The sequence below is a fragment of the Peromyscus maniculatus genome, chromosome 1 (assembly GCF_049852395.1).
Source record: "Peromyscus maniculatus bairdii isolate BWxNUB_F1_BW_parent chromosome 1, HU_Pman_BW_mat_3.1, whole genome shotgun sequence".
Classification (NCBI taxonomy): domain Eukaryota; kingdom Metazoa; phylum Chordata; class Mammalia; order Rodentia; family Cricetidae; genus Peromyscus; species Peromyscus maniculatus.
The window spans coordinates 152,370,703-152,385,009 of record NC_134852.1 but is presented as its reverse complement, the minus strand read 5'-3'; the positions used below and the strand labels follow the sequence as shown (position 1 = coordinate 152,385,009).

The window sequence follows — 14,307 nt, the reverse complement described above, 5'->3', positions numbered from 1 at the left end:
CTGTAGTTTGTATAAAGCTGTCAGAAAGCAACTGCTTGGTGTCCTTGCCTGACCCCTGCACAGAGAGTATTCCTTCCTACCCAGACAGACCAGCCTGAAGTTACTCTGGGATTGGCAACTAGTTGGCAGCAAGGTTTGGGTCTGGCCCAGGAGCCTCTATGTAAAGGATAACCTCTAGCAGAGCAGGTGTGAAGCCCTATATTCTGAAGTTCCATGGGGGTCTCCTGCTGCTGCTGCTGTAGTCATATTGGCTACCTCCACCCTTCCATTTACTCAGGCTACCCATTCCCCCTAAAGGGAGCTGACAGGCCAAGCCCCTGAGTAGGATGGTCTTCTGCTACCCAGAATCTCTTAGTGTAGTCACATAGGGTGAATGAGGTACTTGCATGCAGGTCAGGTTGGAAGCATAGAGAGGCTGGTGGCAGGGCGGGGGGGGGGGGGGGGGGGGGGGGGGGAGGGGGGAGAGGCGTGGTTCTTAGGGAGCACTCCTTTCCCAGCAGGAAAGGTACAGCCCACCATGGTGGTTTTGAACCTTGTGGCATACCAAGAAAAGACTGCACTGTCTGGAAGTAAGCAGAACAGAGACTCTCACCTTTCACGGCCTCAGGCACCTGTGTTCTGGAGGAATGCCTGCCAGGAGACTGGGACCACATACTTTTCTGCTGAGGAGTTCTTGCTCTTTGGCAGTGGGCAGGCAGTGCTCCTTCTGCCCAGCGTTGGCTCTCTGGCTGCACTGCCTGGGAGTTGCCTCTAATCCTTCAGGCTCTCCATAACTCAGGAAGGAGTGGGGAGCTACTGAAGCCAACAGGACTGAGCAGAGGATAATAGGATACTACTGTTGGTCACTCTGGATTTCTATCTAAGCGTTTTTTCCCCAGGCTTGTGATTTGTAAGAAATTGCCCCTACAGCCTGACCAGGTGTGTTCCCAACAGACTGGGGCCTGGCATGCCTCCGCTTTTTCCAGGCTAAAGTTGCATGGCTAGTGGGAGCATTTATTTACTTGACCTGGGGGCAGTTAACTGGACTGTCCAATATAATACACTTGCTTTGCTTGGGGTCAGTAGGGCACTGAAATGGCAACTGTGTTATGGAATCTGTGCTCTTGGCCAAAGTAGGTCTGTGGGCCCAGGAGCTTCTCAATCAGGATGTTGCCTCGGGTGTATAAGCTGAATGCAGATGTGAACATGAGGGTGATTGCTTCCAGGCACCTCTTCTTATGGATAAGGGTTTCTGCATGAGCGTCTGCTGCACCAGAATCTGCAATGTGAGAATACTTTATAATGACACCTGCTTGTTGGTCATTCATAAGTGAGAACTGCAATCATCTGGATGCTAAGCCCTGAGTCTCAGGAGGAAGCTCCCTGGGGGCATTGCTCAGCTGACAGGTGCAGGTCTGTCTCCATCTTTTGTGGGGCTAAGGGAGGATAAGGTTGAAGCCAAGGCAGATGCCTCTATTATCAGGATGTCACCTGAGGTAATAATGTTTCTACTGTGTGGCTATCTAGGATGTCTGATTGTCCTTGCATCTCTGGGTCCTTCTACCTCTCACCCCCAGGGCCTGTCCAACTTTGCCCCATGGTGCCAGTGAAATCTCTGCTCTTCTAATTAAATTCTACAGGGCCTTTCCAGGTCCTCAAATCATAGTTCAGACTTTACCTCAGTCTCTAGAAGTTCCTTCCCTATTATGCATTCCAATTAGCCCTCCATTGACTCCTCTTCCCCTGAACTCCCATCCCAAGACTCCTGTCCCTGGTCTTTTCCTTTTGAAAGCCTGGCAGAGTTGAACCCTCAATATAGGCTGATTGCCCAGTCTAACCAGCATGGGATGGTCTTTGGTAAGCTTTTGAAAAAAGAGCCTGGGACCTGGACACAGGGTGGAAAGCCAAATGTTTCACGAAAAGGACTATACATCCATGATGCAAGGCCCTATCTTATTCTATGGGGAGCTGTGTGCTGTCCTGTCTGATGTACTTGGGTACCAGGGGTTGCTGGTTGGAGTTCTCTGGCTGGGCTAGTGTTGTTCCGTGGTACAAACTCATTTCTGGAAGCAGTTTTAGGAGCTCAGATGCTTTGGAACCTCAAAGGCAAAAACTAGTGAAAGGCCTTATACTTCTAGGTGATTAACAGGAGACTCTGTATGTCAGGGTTTGCAGATTCTTGTGATTTTTCTTACTTTGGGATTGATCTCAGCACTGACCACCAGACACTCTTTTCCCTAGTGGTCTCACCCCTATTCCTGCTTGTGAGACCAGAGAACAGACTATTCTATGGAATGGGCCTCCTAGCCTGGGCCTGAGGGTCTTGGCTGGCTGTGTAAAGCTATGTGTCTGCCAGCTACAGTAGCCTGGCAATAGAACCCTGGAGGTCTTCTCCAGGGTGGACACAACAAAAAGATATCTCCATGTTTCTCCCCCATTAGTTTGCCTGCCTCAAGAAACATTTCAGCACAAATAAGTACTTTCATTATGTTGTGTGGTGAAACCCTGAAAAGTGGCAGAAGACTCACTTGCCTCATAGTTTTGCTTATCATAAATTTTTGCTTTATGGGGCATATTTAACCCACCCTAGGGATTTTGCTTTGGAAGATAGCTATGTCTTCTATGCCCTGCTCCAGACTAGTGTGTAACAGCTTCAACACTTGTCCAGAGGGTAAAGGGGTGTGTGTGTGTGTGTGTGTGTGTGTGTGTGTGTGTGTGTGTGTGTGTGTGTGTTTGTGTTATGAGAGAATGAAAGAGAGCAAGGATGAATGGCTAGAGCTGTGATCTGAGCACCATGAGTCTCCCATTTCTCTGTTACTAACCACAGTTGCCATCAGTGATAAAGTTCAGTCCCCATTGTCTACTGAATCACTGGTACAGAAATCACTATTGTGACTGAGTGGTAGGTATCCTGGTGATTCTGGTTTACATGGAAGGTAGCACAGAATTAACCTATCAACATGACAGGCACTGTGGGGTCAGAGGCAAATCACAGAAGGGAAGAGACTCACTGGGGAAGTGTTTATGACTGAAGAGCTAAGGTGTGGCATCCAGGTATGTGTTTGGGAGGGCAGCTAGGCCTGTGACTCACAGGAACAGACCTGGTGCCTACCTTACTGGAGTGGTCCTTGAGCTAGTTAAATCCTACTTTTTCATAGACTTTCCCCTATCCCCTTAACACAGCCATTGGGACCATGCCTCAGATTTCATAGGGAACAGATACATGGTTTCTAAGGTCAGCTTTTCCCAAATACCAGTGTGGCTAGTTTGGGGATGTAGTACCCTTCATCTGGATCACTGTGGGCATCCCAGTCCAGGCAGCTGCATATGTCACAGAGGCTACTGTCTTGGAAAAGGCCACCCTTTCCCCCATTCCTACCCCAGTGAGCCTATAATTAGAGCTTTGGAGCTTTGTACCTAACCATGTCAGTCTGTTGCCAGAACTGTTCTGGATGCCATCAGGGAACTGCAAGGATGGAGCATAGAAGTAGATTCAGGCCTCGTGAACTGAGAACACATTGAAGCAGGGAAAGCAGTCTCATTTGACTCACTGTGGTTTGACTCCCTCACCTGCCCATATCTACTCTGTGCTATGTTGATAGAAGTTTCTCTCTCCCGCCTAGCCTTGAGGTCCAGACAAATCTCTCCCATCTGAGCTCTCATAGCTTCTTATAAAATAATTGTTCAGAGGCTTATATTAATTACAAACTGTTTGGTCTATGGCTCAGGCTTCTTGCTAGCTAGCTCTTACTTACAACTTAACCCATTCCTATTAAGCTATGTTTTGCCACGTGGCTTTGTGGCATTACCTGTTCTCTTACATCTTGCTTCTCCTGGCAGTGACTTGCAGCGTTTCCCTGACTCTGCCTTTCTTCTCTTTCTCTCTTGGATTTTCCCACCTGGCTCCATCCTGCCTTGCCATAGGCCAATGCAGCTTTATTTATTAACCAGTGGGAGCAACACATACTCACATTACAGTATACAGAAAGATATCCTACAGCAGTGCTATTAGAATTCATTTTCTGAGCCAGGTGGTGGTGGTGCATGCTTTTAATTCCAGGTAGGCAGATCTCAGTTTGAAGACAGCCTGGACTATATAGTGAGTTCCAGAACAGCCAGGGCTACATATAGAAACCTGTCTCAAGAAACCAAAAAGAAAAAAAAAAAAAAAGAGTTATTTTCTGGCTATAATACTAATTTGGAATTTCTTTCATTCACTGCCAAATATTGACTCCCTGCTGGTGCTCCATTCTAGGTACTGGGAATACAATGGACATAAGGTCCCTGCCCTAAAGTCTCTTTTCTGATAGGACAGATGTGGCTGTTGGAGGGTACTTTCCATATCTGACCCCATGTAGCTTCTGACATCAGACAGGATCAGAGTGGTAATGGTCCTAGGCCCTTGCTTTCTTTGATGTGGGCCTGCTGAGCTGTTTGATGGCAGAGAAAGGCTGGGTTTTGACACAAGAAGAGTTCTCTTTGAGGTGCTGCAGTGCTCCCACAACTGCAGCTGCATGTCTGCTGCACTTCCTGGTCACATGCTCAGAATCATACTGCCTGGAGCTGGTTTGCACTAGCTCTTCAGCTGAACTCGACTGGTCATGGGCAGTACCATTCCAGCAGCAGGCCTCACTCCCCCTTTAGAGTAAGGCTTCTGCTTTCTAACTGCTGCCATGTTCTTGCCTGAATCTTTATATGGACATTTATGTTTTCTTTTGGGTTAGTCTGTAGCTGTAGAGTTACTTACTGGCTTGGTATAACTTTAGAAGAAGCTGCTAGCTGTTTCCCAAAATTGTCATTCCACTTCCTGTCCCCACCAACGTTGTGTTCCCTCTCTGGTTGTCCCCCTCTTTTACCACCCTGTCATGTACTTGCATTCTGTTTGGCTTGAGCCATTCTGTCTCAGATAGCATGCACTTCCCAGCAACCAGCCCTGCTAAATAAACACTCTTATGCATAGCAGCCTATGTCTTAAAGTTTCTATTGCTGTGATAAAATACCAAAAACAACTTGGGGAGGAAAGAGTTTTATTTTCATCATACAGCTTGTAGTCTATTAATCCAGGGAAGTCAGGGAAGGAAATCAAGGCAAGAATCTGGAGGCAGGAACTGATGCAGAGGCCATGGAGGAGTGCTGCTTGCCAGTTTGTTCCCCATAGCTTGCTCAGTCTGCTTTCTTACACCATCCAGGACCTACCCACGGTGGCACCACCCACAATGGTCTGAGTCCTCTCATATCAATTATCAATCAAGTAAATGTCCTACAGACTTGTCTACAGGCCAATTCTATAGAGGCATTTTCTGGATTAAGATTTCCCAGATGTCCCTAGTTTGTGCCAAGTTAACATAAAACTAACCAGAACACTGGACTTGTTGCCTTTATAATGTGTCTTGTTCAGCATTTAACTCTTCTTGAAAACAGGATTGTCTTTTCTTTAAATCACTGAGTTAAAGACTTCTGTACTTAGTGCAGATAAGAGTCTTTTGTTAGGTACATGCAACCTATGGTTACCTACTATGTTCATTTTTTTAAAAGATTGATTTATTTTTATTTTATGTGTATGTATGTTTTGCCTGCATGTATGTCTGTGTACCATGTGTGTGCCTGGTGCCAGTGGAGGCCAGAAGAGGGTATAAGATACTCTAAAAGTGAGTTTCAGGTAGTTTTGAGCTGCCATATGAATGCTGGGAATAGAACCCAGGTCCTGTGGATGAGCAACCAGTGCTCTTAACAACTGAGTTGTCTTTCCCTCCCCAAGTGTCTTAGTTAGGATTTTATTGCTATGAGGAGATACTATGACCATGGCAGCTCTTATAAAGGAAAACATTTAATTGGGGCTGGCTTGCAGTATCAGAGGTTTAGTCTATTATTGTCGTGGTGAGAAGCATGCAACATGCAGGCAGAAGCACGTGGTGCTAGAGAAGGAGCTGAGAGCTCTACATCTTGATCTGTAGGCAGCAGAAGACAGCTGAGACACACTAGCTAGACTTGAGCTTCTTAGACCTCAAAACCCACCCTCGCAGTAACACACTTCCTCCAACAAGGTCACACCTGCTAATAGTGCCACTTCCTATGGGCCAAACATTCAAACACAGAGTCTGTGGGGGCCAATTCTATTCAAACCACCACACCAAGTCTGTTCATTTTTTACAAACATTAAAAAAAAAGTTTGTTTTTGTTGGTTGTTTTCTTTACTCTTTTGTTCTTAGATCTTTTGGGGACCTGCCACCCAGCTCCCAAATAAATACACACAGAGGCTTTTTTCCTACTTAAGAGTACCTGGCCTTAGCTTGGCTAGTTTCTTGCCAGCTTTTCTTAACTTAAATTATCTTGTCTATCTTTAGCCTCAGGGATTTATCTTTCTCTATTCCTGTATACCTTTTCTTTATTTCTTTGTGTCTGGCTGTGTAGCTGGTTGGCTGGGTGGCTGAGTGGCTGGCCCCTTAAGTCCTCCTTCTTCCTGTCTTGTTCCTTGATCTTTCTTCCTCTTCTCCCAGATTTCTCCTTCTATTTATCCTTTCTGCCTGCCAGCCCCACATGTCCTTTCTTCTGCCTCGCCATTGGCCATTCAGCTCTTTATTAAATCATCAGATGTTTTAGACAGGCACGGTAACACAGCTTCACAGAGTTCAACAAATACAACATAAAGGAATGCAATATTTCTTTGCATCACTAAACAAATGTTCCACAGCATAAACAAATGTAACACATCTTAAAATAATATTCTATGACAGTTTGTGTCTGTTTAAATGTTGGTGAGATTCTTTTTTTCTCCTTTTAATGTTGTTTGTATTTTGAAAAGCTTTGCCCGCTCTGAGCTTGGCAGAGATACTGCTAAGCTTTGTTTCTGTTTTGTTCTCTGATGCATCTGGCTGTGAGGTAGGGCTTACCACTGTTTCTTACCAACACATTCCTTTCTCCACTGAATGATTTCATACTTTTGTTTTGTCATAGTTCTCATTTTTCTAGGTCAGGAGAGAAGTGGTTGAGTCACATGGTAATTGTATGTTTAACTTTTTAGAATACATTCAAACGGTTTGCTAGACTAGTTGGCCATTTTGGATTCCCTCCAGTAAATGATTCAGGAATCTACTCACTCCATGTTAGCACTTTTTTTTAGCCATTCTGACAGGTGCTGCTGTGGTCTGGATATGGTTTGAGTATGCCTCCCAAGAGCCTAGATGTTGATTTTAATTTCCACTGTGAGACATTCATCAGTGGAGACTGATTCTTACCATGGTGTTCAGAGGAAGGAGCTTCAGTGGGTGAGTAGGGTTAGAGAACTCTCTTAGGTTGGAACCCTAGGATACAGTTCTGCTGACCAAATAAGAGTAGAAGTCACACAGACATACTCTCCCCATCTCTTGTTGTGTGATGCTCTATGACGTCTTGGACTTCAGTTAGCAAAAAAGGCGGTTGATGTGAAGCTGGATAAAAGGTTAGGTGCACTAGCTGCTCTTCCAGAGAACTGGAGTTTGGTTCCCAGCACCTACATGGCAGCTCAAAACCATCTATAACTCCAGTTCCAGGGGATCCTATGCCCTCTTCTGTCCCCCTTGGGTACCAAATACACATGTAGTACAGATAAACACCCCCCCCCCTCAAAAAAAAAAAGGAATAAAAATAAAAAGGAACATTTTAGGTTTTCTATTTTTAGGCAATTGCCAAGTGGGGATTTCTGAACTTCAGAACTGTAAACTAAACAAGCCCTCTTTTTAAGATTACCTAGTTTCCAGGCTGACCAACCCTGCAACTACCCAGGCGCAGAACCGGGGTTTAAGTGTTGGCCCATCCCAGCATCCACCTTGTCTGTGATCTGCTGGAGCATAGGTGTGTGTGGGGGAGTGTTGTCCTGTGGACCCAGGACTATAGGATCTCCACGACACAGGACAGCAATAGGATGTCCAGGAAGAGTCCCAGTTAGGGCCCAGTGTCAACAGTGTAGCAGAGACCAGGTACTCGAATCAAACCAACAATTCTTTGCGATGAATGCCTGTATGTAAAGATGTATGGATAAAGGGGTTTACTGTGTGACTCACTGTGTCACACTACAGCTTCCATATGATGAGATTTTCCCTTTCTTCCTTTTTTTCCTTTTTTATCTTAAATTTTATTTTGTTTTGGTTTTGGGGGTGAGGTTGCAGGGCAGAGGGCGAATGCAAGGGACGGGAGATGGGTGGGATTGAGATGCATGATGTGAAAGACACAAAGAATAAAAAAGAAAGTTTAAAAAAAAGATTACCCAGCTTCAGGTTATTTTTAATGGTAAAACAGGCCTGGCGTTGGTGACACACGCCTTTAATCCCAACACTCAAGGCAGAGGCAGGCAGATCTCTGTGAGTTTGAGGCCAGCCTGGACTACAGAGTGAGATCCAGGACAGGCACTGAAACTACACAGAGAAACCCTCTCTCAAAAAAACAAAAACAAATAGTAAGACAGAATAAAGTGATGCAGATTGCCAGAAGCCATACTGGATGCCATCTCTTCCATCATTGGTACCAGGCTCACCATCAGGCCCTGGTGCTATCTCCAGAGCATATTGAGCAAGTGCTTTTTTCCACCCCACATCCTTCAATGTTTGCAGAAGCTGCTAGCCCAGATTTCTTGTTCCATCCCCATTAGTACATTCCACCAGAGAACCAGAGAAACCTGTGAGGAACATAAATTGGATCATGCCACTGCCCGGAGTAAATCTTTTGATGCTTTTCTGTGCTGATCCCCACCCAGGACTTTGGGCCCTGTGCCATTTGTCCAACCTCTTTCCATGTCTCCACCAGTGCACACTACTGATGCCCCTTTTGGGTTCTGGCTCTCTGTCTGTTCTTTAGCTAGCTGGTTGGCTTGCCCTGCCTTCTCAGTGTCACTAGGGTCTCATTTCACAGTGTAACAGTTTGACTTACATGTTTATGTGTTCTTGTTCATTTGGATGCTGCTTTTAAATTCTAAAAATTGACACATAACCTGCTTGTGGGATTCAGTTACTCACTATGGCTGGCATCTGAGTCTGTTTGCACTGGCTTTCTTTCCTGGTCATGGTTTGTTTTTCTGCTTCTTTACATATCTAGCACTTTTTAAATACTACTCCCAGGAAGTATATTTATTATTCAAAAGCTCAGCTTGAAACCAGGCTGCTCTCCAGGAGATAGGACCAAGCTTCTCAGCCATCACCTATTCACTTGTAGGTGAACAAAGCCTCTTCCTTACTGAGAGAGGCTCTGTGAAGTAGAGACCTTGCAGGCAACCCAGCCAGGACAGCCAGGGCTCCTGGCTCAAAGACAAGTCATGTGGGGACCCTTGGTGGGAGGTTACGAGAGGACCGTCTTCCTTCCTCATCCCACAGGCTCTGTCTAACTCTGGGGAAAATAAAACACCCAAGCCTGGCCTATGTGGAGAAGTTCTGCAGTGCCCATCCCTTGATTGGCAGGAACATGGGAGCTTGACTGGCACCCAAACCATAGTGGATCTGGTGGAGCAGAACCTCCCTATCAGTCCATATTGACTACTCTGACACTCCAGTGGAGTCCAAGATGAGATAAGGTGGTAGTACCACTCCCAGGTATTTGATTTTTAAGGCTTGGCAGTCTCCTATGTATAGAACAGCCACAAAGAAGACCTTGGCTACACAATTTGGTTGCCTGTGATATGTTCCAGATATTTCTGATGCCATAGTGGCAATGGTCCTGACTGGCAGGCCTTAGCAGCCCTGTCCAGCTTTGTGCCCCCTAGATTCTCCAGAAGCCTGTTGATCCTTTTCAAAAAGCTTGTCTGAAACTCACCTGCAGAGTAGCAGCAGTTGTGCCTGTTCTGGAGGGAACCTTATGGCCTGTTGATCCCTGTCCTGAGTGTGCTTGCTGGAGAAGCCTTGCCTGCCTGCTGGTTTCCAGGCTTCACTCATCAGGGCTGTATTCAGCCCTAGGCCTAGATGCAAGGGAGGGCCTCCAGGTGTGACTTGGGTCTCTCTGACAGGCCCTTCCCACTGCTGAGTCTGCCCCTGTCTCCTCCCTTTTGGCTTTGCTGATCCTACCCTGCCTAGCCAGCTCTTCACCACTTTGAAAAGGCTGTTCAGGCACTCCCCTATTTCGCCAGCCTGGGCGGCCCTTGCTGTGTAAAGGGAGCAGCTGTTTGTCTCTACCGTGGTCCTCATTGGCCTAGAGCAAGGGCGGAGGGCACTTCCGAGGGAGGGAGCCCAGAGCTGCATTGCCTGGCCTCCACTTTCCCTCACCAGCTCTGCACTCCCCACATCATGTTTGGAGAGCACTGCAGTCTCCCTTCAGAGCAAACTCTGCTCAGCCACCCCCCAAAAACTGGACTCCGCTGCAAAATGGTGCTTCAGGCAGTCAGCAAAGTGCTCAGGTAACAGTCGTCCCAAAGCAGTCTAACTGGGAGGCAGTTAGCTGTGGCCCTGATTGCCTTCTCAGCAAAGCAGCCTGCTGTGCAGAGCCTGCAATGGGGTGGGTGTGCTGTCCCTGGGCCCGATGCTGGGGTAGTTGACATAGCCTGGCCAGCCTAACAATTGAGTTTACTGCATGTTGCCCAGGAGCAGCCATCCGCATTAGACCTTTGCTATGTGTGGCTTTCCTTGATGTTAGACAGAAGTCCTACCTTGCTCCCTTTGGAGAGTGCTGGACAGTAAGTGACCTTTATCACAACAAGTGTGTCTGCCTGGGCTTATGTTTTGGCCAGTGGCTGTCTCTTGAGCATGGGCCTTGGCTAACCAAGGCAAGGATTTCCTGGAACCTGTCCTTGAGTGTCCAGAGAAGTGACATGGGGTATACCCCAGGTGCCTGCTGTATGTTAGCTGCTACTTGGTATTGCCAGGCAAGCTTTTCAGACTTTTCTAACCTGTAGTGGTGCTCTTACCCCAAGCCTGGGGTGTGTGTGGAATGCAAGTGGATGGGTGAGAGGGTGTGTGCATGACTTGTTGATGGGGTGGCAGTGTCAAGGCAACTTGAGGCTGGATTCCTCAGCCTCGCGGGAAGAGGCTCTGCCTTTTAGAGTCCAGTCAGTTTTCCTTCAGTGCAGGAATCTTGTGTTTGCCTCCTAACTCAGTGAGTCAGTCTGCCTTTCTCTCTCTCTCTCTCTCTCTCTCTCTCTCTCTCTCTCTCTCTCTCTCTTTCTTTCTTTCTTTCTTCCTCTTCGTCCTTCCATCCTTCCGTCCTTCCTTTCTTTGAGACAGGGTCTCAATATGTAGCCTTGGCTATCTTGAAACTCACTATGTAAGACTGGCTGGCTTTGAACTCACAGAGATCTGCCTGCCCCTGCCTGCTGAGTCCTGGGATTAAAGCTGTGTGCTGCCATGCCCAGTAGGGCTGTTATTATTTAAAATGAAAGCAAATAGCATTTACTTTTCCAGTACTTCTTTTAACTGTGAACTCCCAAAACAGAACTCTTGGTGAGGCTTTTGACATGAGTCCAGCCTATGGTAGCTCCTTGCAAGTGGCTGATGAGTTTTGGGATGCATATGTGTGTGTGCACCAGCCTGTCCCTTGTCACCTCTGACCTTACCTATTCCCCTGGGCCATTGCCACTACATCATTACCTGAGTGCCTGAATAGGGAATGTCAGCAAAGTGGTGGCATCATCTGCCCTGATTTAGAATGTTATTGATGATGATAGTAAGTAGAGGGCCACACACATGTTAATGTGTGTGTTTCTGCATGTGTGTGGATAGCAAATACCATCCTCAGCTCCAGGAAGGTTAAAGAATGGCACTCACCTGCCAATGAATCCTGGCTGTCTATACTGGGGAAGTTCCCATTGGGAGACATCTTAGCCTGGCCTTCTTGAGGATTACATTGAGTTCAGTAGGATAAGTGGGTACTGTCTAGGCATACCTCAGGCCTGATGTGTCTGTCTCTCTACTGCCTTGTTCTCCAGGTGAGTGGGTCTTTTACTGGGTCAAGGACACTGGTGAAAGTGTGCTGTGTCTGGGACTACTAACCTTTCTAGATAGGGAGCACAGTTACTCTTAAGAGAGAGCTCCAGTGACCCTCTCTACTGCTTCTGACCCCACCCCAACCTGTATAGTGAGGGCTGGGAGGGTCTTCCCATTTTGGTCTCTGAAGCCAAGCATTGGGCAGTGGAGTTAGTGAGGAGTTGGTCCAGATATGGGCTTCCCAGTATTAGAAATGAAATTTTTAGGTCCCACAGAGATCTAGGTCTAGATAGATGCTTCAGAAGAAATGGCAACCAGGGGTGAGTGTCTTCCCTATACTCACAGTCCAGTGGTAGGGTACCAGCTGTTGAGGGGCTGGGGAGAACCTGGGAGTATTTGGCTGGGCTGTGAAGGCCATTCTAGCTTGTACCTTGTTGTCACAGAGGCCCTACAGTGATGAGAAAAGATACCATTATAAGCTTGGAGTTAGTGCTTTGCGTAGACTGTAGCTTGGACATTTGCCATGACCAGGAGTGTGGGAGTCCCCAGTCATACCACTCTCCTTTTAGCATCTAGTTGTACTCTGCCTAAATAATAGTGTTTCTCAGACCTGGCCAGGGAAGGGCTTGTATCTTCAAACTCCTCATGCCCTGCCCCTTGCCATACCCTCCTCCAGTGCTATCCCCCAGCCCCTCAGTGTCAGCATCTCCTTCCTTAATGTTGACCACAGGCCTCTAGATGTTAACTTCTGGTCCCTCATTGCTAATCCCCACTCTGTCCAGCCCCTCAATGTTAACCCAACTGGGACTGGTCAGGTGGCAGGGTGGAAAGCAAACACATTCTGTTTCTCTAGAGGCCTGGCATATCCACACTCAATGTTTTTCACTTCCTTGGAGTGATGTACTTTGCCACAAGACTCTTGTATCCCCTCCCTACCATCCTCAGACCTTAGTGTTTTTAAGCCCTTCATCCTCTTGACTTTCTGTGTATGCCTCCCCCAAGTCTGAGCATCCTTTTCTTGGAGCACTTTGCTTTGTGAGCATCTGTGTTGGGTCAGAGGTTGGGGAAACCCGGGTGGCATGCCAAATGGAGGCTTGTGGGGAGGATGCAGGCTAATAAGCCTCAGTTCAGGGCAAGAGCACATGCCAACATAGCATCTTACCATCCTGGTCCCAGAAAGATGCTGCTAGCCTGGCTCCCACAGAACACTCACAGCCACCCCAGCCTAATGCTTGGCACCACAGATGTCACAGAGATTGATTTTTTTTTTTAAATCTGTAAATTTCTATTACTCCTCAGAGGTCAGACTGTCAACCAGGATTGACTCATTCCTGGTGCTGGGGGTGCCAAAGAGTCCAGTGTCATGGGGTGTGGCCAGCTAGAATAGAAGATAATGACATTTGGAGGACCAGGGGAAGTTTGCCATGTGGTCAGGGGGTAGACAGAGCACTATGGGCAGCGGAAGTGCTGGAGCAAGGAGGAGGCGGCTAAGGCCAGATGATTATGTGGGAGGCAAGAAGAAGGTGATTCTGATAGAGCATGGATACCTCTAAAGTAGTCAGTTTACTTTATGAGTAGGCCCCCTGCTCATTAGGGGCCAACCTCAGCCTCACTGTTGGTGGTTTTGTTTTGGGGATGCCTTCCCAGGAGCTCATAGCAGCTCTGTGGATATGGTGGTGCCTGGACTCCCTAGTCCCTATAATACAGTCTCTGTGCTGCCCACTGAAGGCCTTGTCTGCATAGTCTTCCCTCCACATGAGTAACAGTGGCGAGTGGTATAAGGGAAGCAGGAAGAGCCTCTGACCTCAAGCCTAGTATGCAGGCATGGCCAGCCACTGACATCATGGTCTCTTCAGCTTGCCCCAGAGCCCATAAGATATTTGTTTGCTCATCTTACTAGGTGAAAACAGAAACACTGGCAAAGGAGCTAGAACTGGTCCTCTAGATGAGTCTCGTGCCCTGGCTAAGCCCCACTCATTTAGGGAAAGGAGAGAAGTTGGAGTTTGAAGTTTGATGTCCTACAGAGGCCCTTCCACTAGCATCTACCACATTCTTCCTCAGGCAGAACCCGGGCCCTGGGCTGCCTCTTGTTCCTTTTGCCAGAGTGAGGGCCCTGTGACTAGGACTGGAAAACTTAGGTTGGCAGGAGGGTGTCCCAGAGTGCACTATGCTCTGGGGCCCAGGTTGGCCCTTTGTGATGGGGACAGCAACTAAATGGGGATATGACTGAAATAGGGAAGGCTTGGGGCCTGGTGTACACATGCTGGTGTCTAGCATGGCATCTATTTGCTGCCTTTTGACTTCACCATAAGCCCCTGGGACCCATTACAGAGTGAGACAGGCCTTTCAGGAACCTTTTCCCCATCAGGTTTGGGCAGTAGCTTCTGCCTGAAGGAACTATCCCCTCCCTTGTGACTATGAGTGGGAGTGAGGACAGGATGCTGTTCATAGG

General features: G+C 47.4%; 1 protein-coding gene across 5 annotated transcripts in view; it reads left to right on the top strand.

The window, feature by feature from the left end:
• The window catches only part of Mob2 (MOB kinase activator 2), a 61,515-nt gene that overhangs the window by 33,612 nt on the left and 13,596 nt on the right, over positions 1 to 14,307 (top strand). The window contains exon 1 of one of the 5 annotated variants that reach the window (XM_006977242.4): positions 10,153 to 10,333. The exons of the other annotated variants lie outside the window; for them this stretch is intronic. Coding sequence (XP_006977304.1) covers positions 10,224 to 10,333 — 110 coding nt within the window. The 5' untranslated portion in view covers positions 10,153 to 10,223. Of the gene's footprint in view, positions 1 to 10,152; positions 10,334 to 14,307 lie in introns of those variants that run through there. 5 annotated transcript variants of the gene reach the window in all.